The 21,334-nt window shown below is 44.4% G+C and overlaps 1 protein-coding gene across 1 annotated transcript in view; it reads right to left on the bottom strand.

The window, feature by feature from the left end:
* Positions 1 to 17,483, bottom strand: part of zgc:77784 (uncharacterized protein LOC402947 homolog) — a 408,273-nt gene extending 390,790 nt beyond the window's left edge. Inside the window, exon 1 of the mRNA XM_052523954.1 lies at positions 17,357 to 17,483. Coding sequence (XP_052379914.1) covers positions 17,357 to 17,471 — 115 coding nt within the window. The 5' untranslated portion in view covers positions 17,472 to 17,483. The remainder of the gene's footprint in view (positions 1 to 17,356) is intronic.
* Between the last annotated feature and the right edge of the window lie 3,851 nt (positions 17,484 to 21,334).

Below are 21,334 nucleotides of genomic sequence, written 5' to 3'. Positions count from 1 at the left end.
CCTCATTGAAAATGGAAATAAAGATCATCATCACTTCTATTAATGAGGCAGTGGTAGAGCTGGGAGTGAGGAGCTAAAGGGTTAGAGTTAATGGGCCTCGCCTTGTGTTGGGAGTCAGTGTGGGGTGTCATGACGCTAGCCCTCTAGCAGAGATGAGAGCCCCCCTCTCCTGTCAGGAAGGGGCAGTTTTATGACTTTAACAACAATGTCATAAATTCTGTGCAGAGACTCTTCTCTCCCTGACCATGCAGTATGGAGAGAGAGTTTCACAGTAAGACAAAGGGACCCTCCCACACAATTCTACTACATCCCAGAATTGGGGAATTAAATATTATTCCAAATTTAGAGAATCTGGAAACAGTTGGTGGCGACCTTGTCCGTTTGTGACCTCATGAAAGACAATACAGCCACATTACCCCAACTCTGTTTATACAGGTTCCTCAGTTTTGAAGCTTGCATCTGAATGTTGGATAAAATGTTTGTGGAAGTATAAGAATTCTTTAGACAAGATAACAATGTGATTTAGTCTTCTAAAATGAAAAGTTATTTGTTTTATGGTAACGTGCGCCCAGTCAGTGGCTCCGCCCAAGTGATTAGACATTGGTTGGAAAAGATGAACCAACTCCCTTTCCACTCGAGAATAAAAAGCCCCAATGAAGGAAAGTCACCTCAGGTCCAAAAGGGCTATTCTAATTTCAACTCTACAGGCCATAAAACGTGAGAGCTTGCACCCTACGTAAAATGGTATGAACTCTGAACCATTGATCACTCAAGAAGAAGTGAGTAGATTAGATTACAGCCTAACAGACTGCAGCTGGAAAAGTAGCAAATCTAGAAAGAACATTGACCGACGCAGAAAACCACAACATCTCACTCCACAACGACCCGGAAGAATCTACAAAGGACAATGGTGACCTCGACTGGGCAAACCAGAGCCTCACACTGCCAGCTCAACTATCGAAGCCAGCATCACGTAAATACAATGCATTACCTTTCTCCGAACGAGCGATCGTTAGTGAGAAAGGACTTCCTGAAGGGCTGCCCCCAGCTGGTGAGGGTAGGTAGCAACACATCTGCTACCCGGGCAATCTGCATTGTGTCCCGCCACCCACCACCTGTCAACCCCTATTTTACTCTATTGCTGCTCTCTGTTTATCATATATGCATAGTCACTTTAACCATATCTACGTGTACATACTACCTCAATCAGCCCGACTAACCTGTGCCTGTATGTAGCCTCGCTACTGTTATCCTTGCTACTGTATATAGCCTCGCTACTGTTATCCTTGCTACTGTATATAGCCTCGCTACTGTTATTTTTCAGTCTCTTAACTGTTGTTTTTATTTCTTTACTTATCTATTGTTCACCTAATACCTTCTTTAAAAAAATAAATTGCACTGTTGGTTGAAGCCTGTAAGTAAGTATTTCACTACACCTGTTGTATTCGGCGCACATGACAAATAAACTTTCATTTGATTTGATTAGTGGCATATGTATTTCTGTAGCTTCCCATATCTGATAGAGACCCATTCCTTAGTCTTTCTTCCAACCCCCCCTCCTTTTCCTCTCTGAATCTACTGTGTTATAACCAAACTGTTTTTGTTAAGTCTACTAGGGACGGTATGTACTGTATAATGTTATTATGTATTGTACATTCTGTAATTGTTTATTTAGTTACTAAATAAATAATTGAGCCAATTTGTGTATGGATGATTCATAGTAAAGGCTGGGTTCGTGCAGATAACCAAGAATTCTACAACGTTCAGGTGAGACTGATAAACGGTAGAGAATAATGCATGACTGATTGACTGCTATTGATTTGAAAGATCTTCAGATCTGAGTGGATTCAGGAGATAGACACTCTATATAAGCTAACTCTTATAATATAATAATAATAATAATAATAATAATAATAATAATATATGCCATTTAGCAGACGCTTTTATCCAAAGCGACTTACAGTCATGTGTGCATACATTCTACGTATGGGTGGTCCCGGGAATCGAACCCACTACCCTGGCGTCACAAGCGCCATGCTCTACCAACTGAGCTACAGAAGGACCAAACTCTTCCGTGGTGCCCCAGGTTACTAAGAAGTTAATTGTTGCATGGTTTAATTCAATCACGTAATGAATCAAACATTAGGTAATCGATTTGATAAAATAGCTTGTCATCACATTGAAGAAGTCAGAGACACGACAGGAGCTATGAGGCAGTATGGGGATGTGGTTGTGTTCCACTGCGGCGTTTCTCCCCCTGCGTCGTCCGTAGTGGGGCTACGTAGTGGGGTAGTAAGAGCCACGCTGTTTATGGCATGTGGTTTCATGAGCCCGTCAGACATCAGGGAGAGAAAGAGAGCTGAAGCTAGAGAAGCTATAGTGGAACAGCCCATAACACTACAACCACAAAAGTCTTACCAGAGAAGCATGCATTCATACGCCGTCTCCTGGCTCAGTGACAACAAGTTCATCTAAATAAAACAACCAGGCATCCCAAATGAACTGTCTGAATAGTGGTTCTCAAAAAATGCCTCTGAATTAATTTGTAGCTGAGCAGCGCTGCATCCCGCTGCGTTGTGCCCTTATTGCTTTTGACTACAGCCCAGCCATGCACGACATCCATAAATCTTAGATGACTCTCTACTAGCTCTTACACAGGGAAAGGAATGAGAACACGGCCTCCTGCGGCCCCACAGGACTAACTGGAGTCACACAGACAACAGCCAAACAAGAGGTGAACAAACAGACAGACCCTGACCCCTCCTCCTTAGATGTTTAACAAGATGTTTGCAGTACATTTCAAAGGAATGCTGAACTGTTTGCAATCAGTAAGCTAAATGATATGTCATACTGGTAGTGTTTTGCACAATTTATTTGTATTTATTTATTTTTATCTAACCTTTATATATCTAGGCAAGTCAGTTAAGAACAAATTCTTATTTACAATGATGGTCCACCAACATTGTGAATACAGCTATACATTTATATAGCAACGCTTTCATAACAGAAAATCTTGACCCTGTTATTTACACAAGGACTTTAAAACAGGGCTTTGTTCCTACTCTTGGTTCCTACTCTTGGCAACCTAAGATGACATCCAACACAAAGCAATAGTGCCATCTATTGCAGAGCTTGTGTTACTGCCCCATGCACATGTCTTTATTCTATACCATGGGTTTACATTACATTTACATTTAAGTCATTTAGCAGACGCTCTTATCCAGAGCGACTTAGAAATTGCTGCATTCACCTTATGACATCCAGTAGAATAATCACTTTACAATAGTGCATCTAAATCTTAAAGGGGGGTGAGAAGGATTACTTATCCTATCCTAGGTATTCCTTAAAGAGGTGGGGTTTCACCACAACCCCGTCTACAAAACAAAACGGAGCCATGCAGTCATTCTGATACCAGTCTCTAACTTAACATTGACATACTGGGTGGTTCGAGCCTGAATGTTGATTGGATGAAAGCCATGATATATCAGACCATATACCACGGGTATGGCAAAACATTTCTTTAACTATGTTGGCAACCAGTTTATAAAAGCAATAAGGCACCTCTGGGGTTTGTGGTATATGGCCAAAATACCACGCCGAAGCGCTGTATGCAGAACAGACCTATTGGCCATATATTGGCCATATACCACACCCTTTCGGGCCTTAGTGCTTAAATAATTAAATCTGCTGATCTGGTACATTGGACAAAGCACAGATGAAGCCGAAAGTGATCTGTGGTCACACTCAATTAAATAGGCTACAATGATTAGTTGTGTATCACATCACTATGGTTACAGTAGGTGCCTAATGCTCTGATCATTAAGTAGTGACACAATTCAGTGGAGTGTTGTTTTACCATCATAATCCCACAAGGGCATTTCTCCCATCAAACTCACATACCAGTAGGTCGGTAGTTCAATTGATCTGCATCTCACTAATGGCTCATGATACAGACTTCTATATTGCTTCAGTGTGATTAGAGCTACCCGAGTGAAACCTCTGAAATACATTTAGAAGCTCCAGGTGATCACACACTACATATATATGGTAAATGAAAAGGAGATGCGTCGTGATGTATTTAGTTCACTGCCAATAATAACGACTTTAACTGTCAGAGCTAGTAGTCTGACGCCCTCCATTGAGTGAATGTAAAACACTGCACAGAATCAGCTGGGCCATCAAACTGCACTTTCCAACACTGGGCTCGGAAACAGAGTCGTCATTGCCAGGCCACTCCGTAACTCAGATTTAATATTCATTTATTCATGATAATAAAATAATCTATCTGCATGGCAGTTGGCAGGTTTCCATGGCATCTGATAAGGTGGATCTGGCTCTTGGCACAAGGAGCTGGACGTGCCCTTACTGCTGCTATCGGGGCTGTACTATTTGAAAAAGTTTTATGTAACTTCAGGTTCAAGGGAACCATAGTTAAACAGTGCCCCTCTGGAGCACACTCAGCACCAACCTAGGAAGTCCGTAAGGAAACCTCAAACCAGTGGGGACTGTAATGCAAAAGGCCTGTACCCAGTGGGGACTAGATGCCAAAGGCCTGAACCCAGTGGGGACTGTGATGCCAAAGGCCTGAACCCAGGGGGGACTGGATGCCAAAGGCCTGAACCCAGGGGGACTGGATGCCAAAGGCCTGAACCCAGTGGGGACTAGATGCCAAAGGCCTGAACCCAGTGGGGACTAGATGCCAAAGGCCTGAACCCAGTGGGGACTAGATGCCAAAGGCCTGAACCCAGTGGGGACTAGATGCCAAAGGCCTGAACCCAGTGGGGACTAGATGCCAAAGGCCTGAACCCAGTGGGGACTAGATGCCAAATGCCTGAACCCAGGGGGACTGGATGCCAAAGGCCTGAACCCAGTGGGGACTAGATGCCAAAGGCCTGAACCCAGTGGGGACTAGATGCCAAAGGCCTGAACCCAGTGGGGACTAGATGCCAAAGGCCTGAACCCAGTGGGGACTAGATGCCAAAGGCCTGAACCCAGTGGGGACTGGATGCCAAAGGCCTGAACCCAGTGGGGACTAGATGCCAAAGGCCTGAACCCAGTGGGGACTAGATGCCAAAGGCCTGAACCCAGTGGGGACTGGATGCCAAAGGCCTGAACCCAGTGGGGACTGTGATGCCAAAGGCCTGAACCCAGTGGGGACTGTGATGCAAAAGGCCTGAACCCAGTGGGGACTGGCAAAGGCCTGCCAGTGGGGACTGTGATGCAAAAGGCCTGAACCCACCCAGTGGGGACTAGATGCCAAAGGCCTGAACCCAGTGGGGACTAGATGCCAAAGGCCTGAACCCAGTGGGGACTGTGATGCCAAAGGCCTGAACCCAGTGGGGACTAGATGCCAAAGGCCTGAACCCAGTGGGGACTGTGATGCCAAAGGCCTGAACCCAGTGGGGACTGATGCCAAAGGCCTGAACCCAGTGGGGACTAGATGCCAAAGGCCTGAACCCAGTGGGGACTGTGATGCCAAAGGCCTGAACCCAGTGGGGACTAGATGCCAAATGCCTGAACCCAGGGGGACTGGATGCCAAAGGCCTGAACCCAGTGGGGACTAGATGCCAAAGGCCTGAACCCAGTGGGGACTGATGCCAAAGGCCTGAACCCAGTGGGGACTAGATGCCAAAGGCCTGAACCCAGTGGGGACCTGAACCCAGTGGGGACTGCCAAAGGCCTGAACCCAGTGGGGACTGAGGATGCCAAAGGCCTGAACCCAGGGGGACTGGATGCCAACCCAGGGGGACCTGAACCCAGTGGGGACTGTGAGATGAACCAAAGGCCTGAACCCAGTGGGGGCCTGAACCCAGTGGGGACTAGATGCCAAAGACCTGAACCCAGTGGGGACTAGATGCCAAAGGCCTGAACCCAGTGGGGACTGTGATGCCAAAGGCCTGAACCCAGTGGGGACTGTGATGCCAAAGGCCTGAACCCAGTGGGGCCAGGATGCCAAAGGCCTGAACCCAGTGGGGCCTGGATGCCAAAGGCCTGAACCCAGTGGGGACTAGATGCCAAAGGCCTGAACCCAGGGGGGACTAGATGCCAAAGGCCTGAACCCAGGGGGGACTAGATGCCAAAGGCCTGAACCCAGGGGGGACTAGATGCCAAAGGCCTGAACCCAGTGGGGACTAGATGCCAAAGGCCTGAACCCAGGGGGGACTAGATGCCAAAGGCCTGAACCCAGGGGGGACTAGATGCCAAAGGCCTGAACCGAGTGGGGACTAGATGCCAAAGGCCTGAACCCAGAGGGGACTAGATGCCAAAGGCCTGAACCCAGTGGGGACTAGATGCCAAAGGCCTGAACCCAGTGGGGACTGTGATGCCAAAGGCCTGAACCCAGTGGGGACTAGATGCCAAAGACCTGAACCCAGTGGGGCCAGGATGCCAAAGGCCTGAACCCAGTGGGGACTAGATGCCAAAGGCCTGAACCCAGTGGGGACTAGATGCCAAAGGCCTGAACCCAGTGGGGACTGTGATGCCAAAGACCTGAACCCAGTGGGGACTAGATGCCAAAGGCCTGAACCCAGTGGGGACTAGGATGCCAAAGGCCTGAACCCAGTGGGGACTAGATGCCAAAGGCCTGAACCCAGTGGGGACTAGATGCCAAAGGCCTGAACCCAGTGGGGACTGGGCCTGCCCAGTGGGGACTAGATGCCTGAACCCAGTGGGGACTGTGATGCCAAAGGCCTGAACCCAGTGGGGACTAGATGCCAAAGGCCTGAACCCAGTGGGGACTGGATGCCAAAGGCCTGAACCCAGTGGGGACTAGATGCCAAAGGCCTGAACCCAGGGACTGGGGACCTGAACCCAGACTGGATGCCAAAGGCCTGAACCCAGTGGGGACTAGATGCCAAAGGCCTGAACCCAGTGGGGACTAGATGCCAAAGGCCTGAACCCAGTGGGGACCAGATCTAGATGCCAAAGATGCCAAAGATGCCTGAACCCAGTGGGGCCTGGATGCCAAAGTCCTGAACCCAGTGGGGACTAGATGCCAAAGGCCTGAACCCAGTGGGGACTAGATGCCAAAGTCCTGAACCCAGTGGGGACTAGATGCCAAAGACCCAAACCCAGTGGGTACTGGATGCCAAAGGCCTGAACCCAGTGGGGACTGGATGCCAAAGGCCTGACCCCAGTGGGGACTGGATGCCAAATGCTCGACAACGTTTGGATGTTTCTCAGAGAATTCATCATCTTCTATTGAGTTAATGACTCATGGCTCAAACAGAGGTCTGGTACGGGGCCGGGGTTAATTTTGTCATTTGTCATGATAACTAGTCCTGACCCACTACCCCTTCTAAAGAGAAAAATTGGATTTAGGGTTAGATGTATGGAGTCTATGAAGCCACCCGGGACACAAACACTTTGAAGAATGTCTCTGTGACATTAATTTCTCAAAAGCACTACTCCATACAAATTTCCCCTTGCCGTCTATTAGATGTTGGCTCCTGTATTTTCACTCGTTTTTGTTCTGAAATGCCATTGCACAGCAGTTCCTCTCTCTAATATCAATCAGTCGTCCATTTATTTCACAGAGAGGGAAAGAAAAAACACCTAATGGCCAATCCTGAGCAATTTCCATGATGAATTCTGGAAATCATCTGGAGATGAGTTAGTGCAGGAAATGACAGACCGAGGCTCAGTCCGCCAGCCAACAATAGCTGAACACTGACCATGGGAATAAAACACATCCGCTCACAGAGGACGACTTCCCCTATAAGGACTCTCAGAGCCATTAAGGAATCACAATCTCAACCCTTTTCAGGTTGGAAATAGCTGTCTGTGAGGCCTGTAAATCTCATTCTTGCTCTCAAAGATTAAAGCCATGTCTAAGGAAATGTCCCCAATAAATGTCAGCGTCAATGCAATGCCTACTGTACACTGAGTTTACAAAACATTAGGAACACCTTCGTAATTCAGATTCAGATCAACTTTGTTATCCCACCAGGGGGAAATTAATTTAGTCTTGTGCTTAAACAGACTGTACATAAAACATGAAAACACAGATACTACACAAACTGCACCCCCTTTAGCACTCAGAACAGCCTCAGTTTGTCGGGGCATGGACTCTACGAGGTGTGGAAAGCCTTCCAAAGGGATGCTGGCCCATGTTGACTCCAATGTATCCCACAGTTGTGTCAATTTGGCTGGATGTCTTTTGGGTAGTGGACCATTCTTGATACACACAGGAAACTGCTGAGCGTGAAAAACCCAGCAGCGTCTCTGTCTCCCTGCCCAGTAGCAGCCAGTTCACCTTGACGGTGTGCCATACCCCAGGCGTGTGGCTGGGCGGGAGGAAGACAGATGGAACTGCAGCCAGGAGCCACAGAGACTCCCCAGCGACTATCTGTCTGCACAGGGATAACACCACTACACAACTCAGAACACAGCACATCTCTCTCAAAAGGAGATGATAAAAACACAAACAGGTAATATATGTCTTTATGCACAATGAGAATACAGAAATATTAACGAGATTACAGGAGTATTCATGAGAATACAGGAGTATTAACAAGACAACAGGAGTATTAAAGAGTTGAAAGGAGTATTAACGAGCTGAGAGGAGTATTAACGAGCTGAAAGGAGTATTAACGAGCTGAAAGGAGTATTAACGAGCTGAAAGGAGTATTAACGAGCTGAAAGGAGTATTAACGAGCTGAAAGGAGTATTAACGAGCTGAAAGGAGTATTAACGAGCTGAGAGGAGTATTAACGAGCTGAGAGGAGTATTAACGAGCTGAGAGGAGTATTAACGAGCTGAGAGGAGTATTAACGAGCTGAAAGGAGTATTAACGAGCTGAAAGGAGTATTAACGAGCTGAAAGGAGTATTAACGAGTTGAAAGGAGTATTAACGAGCTGAAAGGAGTATTAACGAGCTGAAAGGAGTATTAACGAGCTGAAAGGAGTATTAACGAGTTGAAAGGAGTATTAACGAGTTGAAAGGAGTATTAACGAGTTGAAAGGAGTATTAACGAGTTGAAAGGAGTATTAACGAGTTGAAAGGAGTATTAACGAGCTGAAAGGAGTATTAACGAGCTGAAAGGAGTATTAACGAGCTGAAAGGAGTATTAACGAGCTGAAAGGAGTATTAACGAGCTGAAAGGAGTATTAACGAGTTGAAAGGGATGTCAAGGAAAGCGGGATTGACAGATTGGTCTACTAGTTTTCAAACTTTAAGGGCCAAGTTTAATACGATTGCGTTTTGTCCTCTTCACATGTTTTAAAGACCACATACACGGTAAACGTAGCATATGTCGGCTCAATAGGAAATGACCTTTAAATGTCAATCGCATTATAACACAGATCTTCCGTGGTCTGGATTTAATCTAAGATATTTTACAGGATGCAGACATGTAATTATCTATCTAACCTCAATGAAGACCTTTGCAAACAAAGTGCTCTGAAACAGAAACAAATATTCTGGCCAAGTTCTGTTGCTGACATGGACCTTCCAATCTGTTTGATGAATGTGAGTTCTGACTTAGTCATCAGCAGCCCTGTGTCTAGGGACCACCAGCTCACCCAGGCAGTAAAACCAACCTGACAACAGATGCAGATGTCATGTGGAAATATAAAAAGAAGCAGAGCCTTGGAAGGTGTTACACTGCACATCTGTGTGTGTGTGTGTGTGTGTGTGTGTGTGTGTGTGTGTGTGTGTGTCCGCATGGGGTGGGGGTAGAGAGCACATCTGCCAGGGCAGCTGTCTGCAGGGCAGTGAGTTGCCTGATAGTGTGACAGAGAGATAAATCACAGGACACACAGAGCAAGGAAACACACATTTAACACACTTCCATATTGGGCAACATCCTTATAATGAACACCACCTCCTTATAATGAACACCACCTCCTTATAATGAACACCATCCTTATAATGAACCTCATAATGAACACCACCTCCTTATAATGAACACCATACATCCTCATAATGAACACCATCTCTCACCACCTCCTTAACTGAACACCACCTCCTTATAATGAACACCACCTCCTTATAATGAACACAACATCCTTATAATGAACACCACCTCCTTATACTGAACACAACATCCTTATACTGAACACCACATCCTTCATAATGAACACAACATCCATTATATAATGAACACAATAATGAACATCCTTATAACACCACCTGAACACAACATCCTTATAATGAACACAACATCCTTATAATGAACACCACCTCCTTATAATGAACACCACCTCCTCATAATGAACACCACCTCCTTATAATGAACACCACCTCCTTATAATGAACACCACCTCCTTATAATGAACACCACCTCCTTATAATGAACACCACCTCCTTATAATGAACACCACATCCTTATAATGAACACAACATCCTTATAATGAACACAACATCCTTATAATGAACACAACATCCTTATAATGAACACCACCTCCTTATAATGAACACCACCTCCTTATAATGAACACCACCTCCTTATAATGAACACCACCTCCTTATAATGAACACCACCTCCTTATAATGAACACCACCTCCTCATAATGAACACCACCTCCTCATAATGAACACCACCTCCTCATTATAATGAACACAACATCCTTATAATGAACACCACATCCTTATAATGAACACCACATCCTTATAATGAACACCACATCCTTATAATGAACACCACATCCTTATAATGAACACAACATCCTTATAATGAACACAACATCCTTATAATGAACACAACATCCTTATAATGAACACAACATCCTTATAATGAACACAACATCCTTATAATGAACACAACATCCTTATAATGAACACCACCTCCTTATAATGAACACCACCTCCTTATAATGAACACCACCTCCTTATAATGAACACCGCCTCCTTATAATGAACACCACCTCCTTATAATGAACACAACATCCGTATGGTAGCCTAGGGGTTAGAGCATTGGGCCAGTTACCAAAAGGAATCCCTGAACTGAAAAGGTAAAAATCTGTTGTTCTACCCCTGAACAAGGCAGTTAACCCACTGTTCCCTGCTAGGCTGTCATTTATAATAAGAATTTGTTCTTAACTGTCTTGCCTAGTTAAATAAAAAGAATGAACACATAGGATGGGTGTTGTAGGCAGCAGAGGAATAGTGAGTAAACAAAACAACAGTTCCTATACTACCTGTACAACATCATCCTACATATTTATGCCGTACATTATAGCTGGATCCTATTGGTTTATGTCCGCGTAAAGGATATGATGAAATGTTTCCAACACTGAGGGACATGAACTTGTCTATGTCATCCTTAAAAGGAATAGCTTCAAGTTCTACTTCAAAGACTGCTTGATTGGTAGCCCAAATGAGTTTTCTGATGGTCTTGCAAATGAATCTCACCCCTGCAACTAAAATTTAGTCCATAGAGGTTGATTCTCAGTAATGTGTTCCATGTACTGTGCTCTCAGCTCCTCAGTATGGTAGGGCAGAAACAGACAGTACCCTCCAGTAGAGAACTATAGGTTACACTATGCTGAACTAGTACATTGAATGTACCTACAACCAGTTGTGGAAAAAGTACACAAAAGTCATACTGTAGTAAAGTAAAGATATCTTAACAGAAAATGACTCAAGTAAAAGTGAATGTCACCAAGTAAAATATTACTTCAGCAGAAGTCTAAAAGTATTTGGTTTTAAATAAACTTAAGTATAAAAAAGTAAATGGAATTGCTAAAATGTACTCAAGTATAAAAAGTTAAAGTATTAATCATTTAAAATTCCTTATATTAAGCAAACCAGACAGCACAATTTATTTATAATTGTTTATTTACGGATAGCCAGGGGCACACTACAACACTGACATTAATTTACAAACAACGCATGTGTGTTTTGTGAGTCCACCAGACCAGAAGTAGTAGGGATGACCAGGGATGTTCTCTTGATATGTGTGTGAATTGGACCATTTTCCTGTCAAAATGTAACTAGTACTTTTGGGTGTCAAGGAAAATGTATGGAGTAAAAAGTACATTACTTTATTTAGGAATGTAGTGAAGTAAAAGTTGTCAAAAATATAAATTGTAAAGTACAGATACCCCAAAAAATGACTTCAGTAGAACTTTAAAGTATTTTTACTTAAGTACTTTACACCACTGCCTACAACACATCTGTACATACTGTATCTAGTTGCTGGGCAAAATGCACACGCCCTATGACTGCATGGATAAGTAGTCAGCCTGGTCACCATGTTCTGGTCCCACTAGGAACAACGTGATGAAATGAAGCGAGTGAGAAAGCAGTGTTTTTAGTGCTAGTGGAAATGTAATGTCTTTCCCAAGGCAAGAGGAAGAGCCTCCATCACATCAGATTCGGTCCCTAAAAGCTTTGTACTCAACTACAGACTGAGAGGGCGGAGGAAAGTTACCACTATGAAGGTTAAAACTCATCTTCACAAGAGCTCTCTCTCCAAGAGAACTATACTTTCATAATGATGTCCAATATGGCCATTGAAGGGTGTGGTAGTCCTAAATACCATAGCCAAGGAGCACAGAGTTTGACCAGAGCCACAGGAACCAAACCAGATGAGGTAAGGAAGATGGATCTGCAGTAATGTGGTTAGTCCACAAGGCAGCTGCTCCAGCCACTGCAGATGGTGGGATCCATGATGCAATGGTCTCATGGGCACACCCAGACTTCCTCAAACATTCAAAGATTGATCCTCAGTCTTATGCCCTACTGCATCTTCAGATATGACACACCATATTATTCCTGACATCCACAAAGGTCAGAAGATTGAATGGGGGGGTTTTGGCTCATGGAGCATCATACATTACAGGTCCAGACAATAAAGGTATTTTACATTCTGTGGCTTTTGCCCTCCCTCCTGCTGCCGTTTTCAATACAATTTACTGCCCTTGTTGAAGACAAACTTCAGTGGCTCTTGTCTAAGATTGTTTGGTCTTGTCTCTGCCGCCCAGCTTCGAACCTTCACAGCAATCAATCGTAGTCTTTTGACGCAACCAAAGCCAAAAGAAAGGCAGAAATCACCTCTCTGACAATGTTTCAAGTTTGAAGGTTATAGTGGGATTGTCATCTCATCCAGGAGAGGAGAGTGGAGTAAGTTGGGCCAGCCCTTGTTTCTAGGTAACCATACACAAAATTAATATTGACCAGATATTTAGGAAGAAGTCATAATTTCATGGAGTCTGTAAAACAAAAAACCACATGGAAAAATTGGTAAGCAAGTTAGGTTAAAAAAATGATTTTCACAAAGTCAAATGAAATTGTGTTAGAAGTTTTATGATGCTTGTATCTAAACCAAAGTAGATTATTTTAAGATTGTTTATACATCAGATCTATAAGCTACAATATAAGGTCATAAACCTAGGATGAAAGTGCATCTGTGTGGCTGTGTGGGCATATATAGTCAAAATGTTTGCCTTAGGGTACATTGAGCCAATGGCCATGGGGTAAGTTGAGCCAATGGCCACCATACCCCATACAAATGATGATTACATTTAGTCAGTTTACTACAAAATATGCATAGTATTTTTGCTATGTGTCATGCATTTGAACTCAATACTGTTTATTGTTACAGAGCAGACATCATGCCCCGTTTATACAGATGTAAAACAAGCAGGGTTCTAGCCCCCTTGAGGTTCTTGAGAGAGCAGCCAAGGAAGTGAGAGAAGGGAAGGAATCCATTAGAGCAGCAGCAAGGGACAGAATCCATTAGAGCAGCAGCAAGGGAAGAAATCCATTAGAGCAGCAGCAAGGGAAGAAATCCATTAGAGTAGCAGCAAGGGAAGGAATCCATTAGAGCAGCAGCAAGGGAAGGAATCCATTAGAGCAGCAGCAAGGGAAGGAATCCATTAGAGCAGCAGCAAGGGAAGGAATCCATTAGAGCAGCAGCAAGGGAAGGAATCCATTAGAGTAGCAGCAAGGGAAGGAATCCATTAGAGCAGCAGCAAGGGAAGGAATCCATTAGAGCAGCAGCAAGGGAAGGAATCCATTAGAGCAGCAGCAAGGGAAGGAATCCATTAGAGCAGCAGCAAGGGAAGGAATCCATTAGAGCAGCAGCAAGGGAAGGAATCCATTAGAGCAGCAGCAAGGGAAGGAATCCATTAGAGCAGCAGCAAGGGAAGGAATCCATTAGAACAGCAGCAAGGAAAGAAAACATTTACTGAATGACTCTGAAGAGGTATACTGACCCACTTACCTCAAGGTGGCACAATTGACCCTGTCTCTATGCTCAACTTTCCTCACACCCAGGGTAAGTTGTGCCAAGAGACCACTTTTTTGGACTCGCTATATTTTCAATATTGGTAAGTTAACATAAATTCTGATTATTTTCAGGGATACACAACATCCTTAAATATATGTAGATATCTTTTTTTCGAAAGAATACTATATTTCCCTTGATGTAGTGATGTTGTGTCACTGGTGTAGAAAGGAGTAGGCAGGAGGCAGTCGCAGGTTTAGAACTACTGAATTTATTTAAGCACCATGGATTAAAGCGGGATGAAACCCAAACGCTGTTGTGCTCAAAATATATTTTCATAAACAAAAAAGGCACAGGGTGACCCAAAAAAGCTAAATATAAAGTACTCAGTAAATACAGTACCGCTGGCAACAAAAGTGAGTACACCCCTAAGTGAAAATGTCAAAATTGGGCCCAATTAGCCATTCCCCCCCAGGTGTGTTAAATTTGGTGTCATCGCTCTCACACTCCCTCATACTGACTGGTCACTGGAAGTTCAACATGGCACCTCATGGCAAAGAACTCTGAGGATGTGAAAAAAATAACTTTTGCTATACATAAAGATGGCCTGGGCTATAAGAAGATTGCCAAGACCCTGAAACTGAGCTGCAGCACGGTGGCCAAGACCATACAGCGGTTTAGCTGGACAGGTTCCACTCAGAACAGGCCTCGCCATGGTCGACCAAAGAAGTTGAGTGCACATGCTCAGCTTCATTACATTTTACATAATTTACATTTAAGTCATTTAGCAGACGCTCTTATCCAGAGCGACTTACAAATTGGTGCATTCACCTTATGACATCCAGTGGAACAGTCACTTTACAATAGTGCATCTAAATCTTAAAGGGGGGTGAGAAGGATTACTTATCCTATCCTAGGTATTCATATCCAGAGGTTGTCTCTGGGAAATAAACGTAAGAGTGCTGCCAGCATTGCTGCAGAGGTTGAAGGGGTGGGGGGTCAGCCTGTCAGTGCTCAGACCATATGCCGTACACTGCATCAAATTGGTCTGCATGGCTGTCGTCCCAGAAGGAAGCCTCTTCTAAAGATGATGCACAAGAAAGCCCACAAACAATTTGCTGAAGACAAGCAGACTAAGGACATGGATTACTGGAACCATGTCCTGTGGTCTGATGAGACCAAGATAAACTTATTTGGTTCAGATGGTGTCAAGCGTGTGTGGCGGCGACCAGGTGAGGAGTACAAAGACAAGTGTGTCTTGCCTACAGTCAAGCATGATGGTGGGAGTGTCATGGTCTGGGGCTGCATGAGTGCTGCCGGCACTGGGGAGCTACAGTTCATTGAGGGAATCATGAATACCAACATGTACTGTGACATACTGAAGCAGAGCATGATCCCCTCCCTTCAGAGACTGGGCCGCAGGGCAGTATTCCAACATGATAACGACCCCAAACACACCAAGACGACCACTGCCTTGCTAAAGAAGCTGAGGGTAAAGGTGATGGACTGGCCAAGCATGTCTCCAGACCTAAAACCTATTAAGGATCTGTGGGGCATCCTCAAACGGAAGGTGGAGGAGTGCAAGGTCTCTAACATCCACCAGCTCCGTGATGTCGTCATGGAGGAGTGGAAGAGGACTCCAGTGGCAACATGTGAAGCTCTGGTGAACATCATGCCCAAGAGGGTTAAGGCAGTGCTGGAAAATTATGTTGGCCACACAAAATATTGACACTTTGGGCCCAATTTGGACATTTTCACCTAGGGGTGTACTCACTTTTGTTGCCAGCGGTTTAGACATTAATGGTTGTGTTTTGAGTTATTTTGAGGGGACAGCACATTTACACTGCTATACAAGCTGTACACTCACTACTTTACATTGTAGCAAAGTGTCATTTCTTCAGTGTTGTCACATGAAAAGATATACTCAAATATTTACAAAAATATGAGGGGTTTACTCACTTTTGTGATATACTGTAGTACGAGAGATTCCTCTCAGGAAAACAAGCAACATTTACAACGACCAAAATAGACAAATGACAGAGGGAGTATATATACAGTGACAGAGTGGCGATTGGAACCAGGTGTTTTTTAATGATGATGAGACAAGTCCGGGGTTGATGAGTGAAGGGCGTTTGCCAGCAGTAGGTTTGGCAGCAGCTAGAAGGCCGGCGACGCCAAATGCCTGAGCTGGACAGGAGGGGGAGCCAAAGCGAAGGCTGGTGTGACATACTGAATGTAAAAAAATGCTCAACTTACCCCACTCTCCCCTAAAACTAAACCTATACTGAAATGGTCCTTTAATGTACACAAGCTTCCTAGATAAGAAATGACTTAACAGAAATAAAATGAGTCTATATTAGGCTCTTTGACAAATTACCTGCATTTCCTTTTTATATCTGTTTCAAAGCGTCTTAGGTTTGAATTCGTCTAAAGAGTGTTTCTCACTCTAGTTCCTCCTTGGTCCACGCCCGTCCTCCTTTACAGCTGGTATATATTACTCTGGCATGTGCCACAGTTGAGTCCCATTAATCAGGCCTCATTGTATGAGAGCTGAATGTTAAAATTCACACTCCTCTCCACTCCACATTAACCTTGTAGCTGCTTCAATTCCATCTGCACCCCCCCCCCCCTCAAAAACTTGGCAATTGTTTGGAGTGAGAGTGAGCGTGGTGAGTATGTGTGTGTGTGTTGTGCTCTCACCAGTTAGTGTGGCAGTTCCCGCCATGCTATAAATAAGATTGGCCACAGGGAGAGGTAGGAGCCAGTGGAGGGTTCTGACAGCAGAGGGCACAGTGGCCTTGTCTCCCTGGGAGATGCACATTCAATCTGGACCCAAAACCAGCCCAGCACACATGGCACCCAGGTAATAAGCCAAGCACCCAATTACTGTATGCAAAATGTCAGTATTACCCCTGGAAGAGGTCTATGTGACGAATGAACAACGGTTCAAGACTGAAAAGCACAAAATGGGTTCCCAGATTAAACAAGATGTGCATAGAAAAGCAATACCACTGAAGTTGGAAGCACGGACCCCTGGGAATATACACTGTCCAACCTGGATGGAACAAAATGCACATCGGATACATAGCTGGAAATTATCCTAGTCAAGCAATGCTGTTCCCAAAGGTGTTGTCCTATTGAACATCCAAACCCTACAGAGTCATGTGGAAGTAACACTGTCTTACCTTGACCCTGGGCATCCAGCATCTGGCCACAGAGGAGGAGGAGGAGTGGGAGGACAGGGAGAGGCACGCCTGCTGGAGGACCTAGAAGCCCCACACTGCCCTGCCTGGGGGCCATCGCACCATTGGATTCTGGGAACACAAAGGACCAACTGAGTTAAACCATAGAAGAAGAACACGTCATAATATCCTAATCGCAACATAATAGTTGATGTCTTGTCTTCTTAAGCTGTTTAAAATAAATATCATCCTTTTGTGGGAGGGGCATGTAGGACTAAGACAAACCATAATGTCACCTGGCTACAAGAAGCTATACATCTTTCAATAGACATTATGATGACAAAAGAGTTGACAGAGCCAGTTGTCCCTGAACATAACAATATAATTTATTGTAATATAGAATAAATATTTCAGGTTTTTTTGTAGTAAAATCCCAATAGAGGTCTGTTAATACTGCTAAGTAGTTCCTAAGCAGACACTCTGTCATATGAGAGGATACCCAGCCAAGCCTGTTTTAATTCACTGAGTGTAACACTGCTAAACATATATAAGTCATTGGCCCGAATGAACCACTCATTAAACACAAAGCTTTTATAAACCATCAATTCATCAAATCTTAAGGATACATTTGTAATAATGCACTTCTGGGGTGAAATTTATGGAGTGACCATTATATTTAATCAAGTATTGTTTTTTTCATGAGCCAAGTGAATCAAATATGCCAGCAGATATACTATGGAACAAGTAAAAAGCTTGGCAGAATAGTCTGGCCAGAATAACTACAGTATGCAAGAGATAAAAGTCAGATGATAGATGAGGATGAGCTCATTAAGCAGCTGAACTTTCCCAAGCCTGTGTAACACCTACACTATACCCGGTCTGGCTTCAGTCCCCAGTTAATGAGAAATAAGATAGTTTCTCCTCAGATGGTAGATGTCTGTCAGAGGACCGCCCCCCAAAGACACAAAATCCATTCTCATTTCTAACCACGGCATTGTTTGAAGTTAAAGCAGATATTTAACAACTTGACATTTATAAAAAGGACAGTGCCATTCTTCTCCCAGAAGTTGCTGAGCTCTGTCAAAGAGACTATGTGTGAATAGAAGAAGTGGATTTGTGACATCAGAATGTATAGGTACAGTATATTCTAAAAGTCTCCACATACCTATTTGAAGACCACAGGCTTCTAGGTGATATAGATACTATTCTCATCTCCATTGTATCCATATGGATGATTTGTGCACTGCAGAGTGAAAGACACATTACCGTAGCCCTAGTACCTCCTTTGTTTGAACTGGTAGTAAGATCTGGGACTAGTCTCCATCTGGGGGAGAATGAAGGTACCACCAACTAGTATTAGCAAAGAGTGAAGTAGGACGTATTCCCAAAGTTAAGCCCTGTCCAGCCCGTCCTATAACCAACGTAGGACTACATCACATGACACAGTCCACGAAGAGCTATCAGTCACTGGCATTTCACAACAATCTTCCAAAGGATGGAGGAAAATCAATAGGCACACACTTACATCTCAGACATTTATCTTCTCATCTAGACACCTCTGAGAGATTCATTATTGGTAAGGTGTAATCATTTACATACACATCTCCATGACGCCAAACAACCACACAGCTGTTCCAGGGACAGGAAGTAGGAGATGGTAAAGCTGTTCCAAGGACAGGAAGTAGGAGATGGTAAAGCTGTTCCAAGGACAGGAAGTAGACGTTGGTAAAGCTGTTCCAAGGACAGGAAGTAGACGTTGGTAAAGCTGTTCCAAGGACAGGAAGTAGATGTTGGCAAAGCTGTTCCAAGGACAGGAAGTAGACGTTGGTAAAGCTGTTCCAAGGACAGGAAGTAGAAGTTGGTAAAGCTGTTCCAAGGACAGGAAGTAGGAGATGGTAAAGCTGTTCCAAGGACAGGAAGTAGGAGATGGTAAAGCTGTTCCAAGGACAGGAAGTAGGAGATGGTAAAGCTGCTCCAAGGACAGGAAGTAGGAGATGGTAAAGCTGTTCCAAGGACAGGAAGTAGATGTTGGTAAAGCTGTTCCAAGGACAGGAAGTAGACGTTGGTAAAGCTGTTCCAAGGACAGGAAGTAGAAGATGGTAAAGCTGTTTCAACGACAGGAAGTAGGAGATGGTAAAGCTGTCTTTCTACTGTTGTTTATTTCTTTACTTACCTACACACACACACACACATACCTTTTTTTTGTCACCATTGGTTAGAGACTGTAAGTAAGCATTTCACTGTAAGGTTTACACCTGTTGTATTCGGCGCACATAACAAATAATCTTTGATTTGATTTGATTTGAAGGAATCCATTAGAGCAGCAGCAAGGGAAGGAATCCATTAGAGCAGCAGCAAGGGAAGGAATCCATTAGAGCAGCAGCAAGGGAAGGAATCCATTAGAGGAGCAGCAAGGGAAGGAATCCATTAGAGCAGCAGCAAGGGAAGGAATCCATTAGAGCAGCAGCAAGTAAATTAATCCATTAGAGGAGCAGCAACAAGGGAAGGAATCCATTAGAGGAGCAGCAAGGGAAGGAATCCATTAGAGCAGCATCAAGGGAAGGAATCCATTAGAGCAGCAGCAAGGGAAGGAATCCATTAGAGCAGCAGCAAGGGAAGGAATCCATTAGAGCAGCAGCAAGGGAAGGAATCCATTAGAGCAGCAGCAAGGGAAGGAATCCATTAGAACAGCAGCAAGGGAAGAAATCCATTAGAGCAGCAGCAAGGGAAGGAATCCATTAGAGCAGCAGCAAGTAAATTAATCCATTAGAGTAGCAGCAAGGGAAGAAATCCATTAGAGCAGCAGCAAGGGAAGAAATCCAGTAGAGCAGCAGCAAGGGAAGGAATCCATTAGAACAGCAGCAAGGGAAGGAATACATTAGAACAGCAGCAAGGGAAGGAATCATTAGAGCAGCAGCAAGGGAAGGAATCCATTAGAGCAGCAGCAAGTAAATTAATCCATTAGAGGAGCAGCAACAAGGGAAGGAATCCATTAGAGGAGCAGCAAGGGAAGGAATCCATTAGAGCAGCAGCAAGGGAAGGAATCCATTAGAGCAGCAGCAAGGGAAGGAATCCATTAGAGCAGCAGCAAGGGAAGGAATCCATTAGAGCAGCAGCAAGAGAAGGAATCCATTAGAGCAGCAGTAAGGGAAGGAATCCATTAGAACAGCAGCAAGGGAAGAAATCCATTAGAGCAGCAGCAAGGGAAGGAATCCATTAGAACAGCAGCAAGGGAAGGAATCCATTAGAACAGCAGCAAGGGAAGGAATCCATTAGAGCAGCAACAAGGGAAGGAATCCATTAGAGCAGCAGCAAGTAAATGAATCCATTAGAGTAGCAGCAAGGGAAGAAATCCATTAGAGCAGCAGCAAGGGAAGAAATCCAGTAGAGCAGCAGCAAGGGAAGGAATCCATTAGAACAGCAGCAAGGGAAGGAATCCATTAGAACAGCAGCAAGGGAAGGAATCCATTAGAGCAGCAACAAGGGAAGGAATCCATTAGAACAGCAGCAAGGGAAGGAATCCATTAGAGCAGCAGCAAGGGAAGGAATCCATTAGAGCAGCAGCAAGGGAAGCAGAATCCATTAGAGCAGCAGCAAGGGAAGGAATCCATTAGAACAGCAGCAAGGAAGGAATCCATTAGAGCAGCAACATTTAGAGCAGCAGCAAGGAATCCATTAGAGCAGCAGCAAGGAAGAAATCCAGAGAGCAGCAGCAAGGAAGGAATACATTAGAACAGCAGCAAGGAAGGAATCCATTAGAACAGCAGCAAGGGAAGGAATCCATTAGAGCAGCAGCAAGTAAATGAATCCATTAGAACAGCAGCAAGGAAGAAATCCATTAGAGCAGCAGCAAGGAAGAAATCCAGTAGAGCAGCAGCAAGGGAAGGAATCCATTAGAGCAGCACCAAGGGAAGGAATCCATTAGAACAGCAGCAAGGGAAGAAATCCATTAGAGCAGCAGCAAGGGAAGGAATCCATTAG

This window comes from Oncorhynchus keta, chromosome 1 (genome assembly GCF_023373465.1).
Source record: "Oncorhynchus keta strain PuntledgeMale-10-30-2019 chromosome 1, Oket_V2, whole genome shotgun sequence".
In the NCBI taxonomy this organism is placed as follows: Eukaryota; Metazoa; Chordata; class Actinopteri; order Salmoniformes; family Salmonidae; genus Oncorhynchus; species Oncorhynchus keta.
The sequence above is the reverse complement of the archived record's forward strand: the minus strand, read 5'-3'. Positions and strand labels throughout refer to the sequence as shown.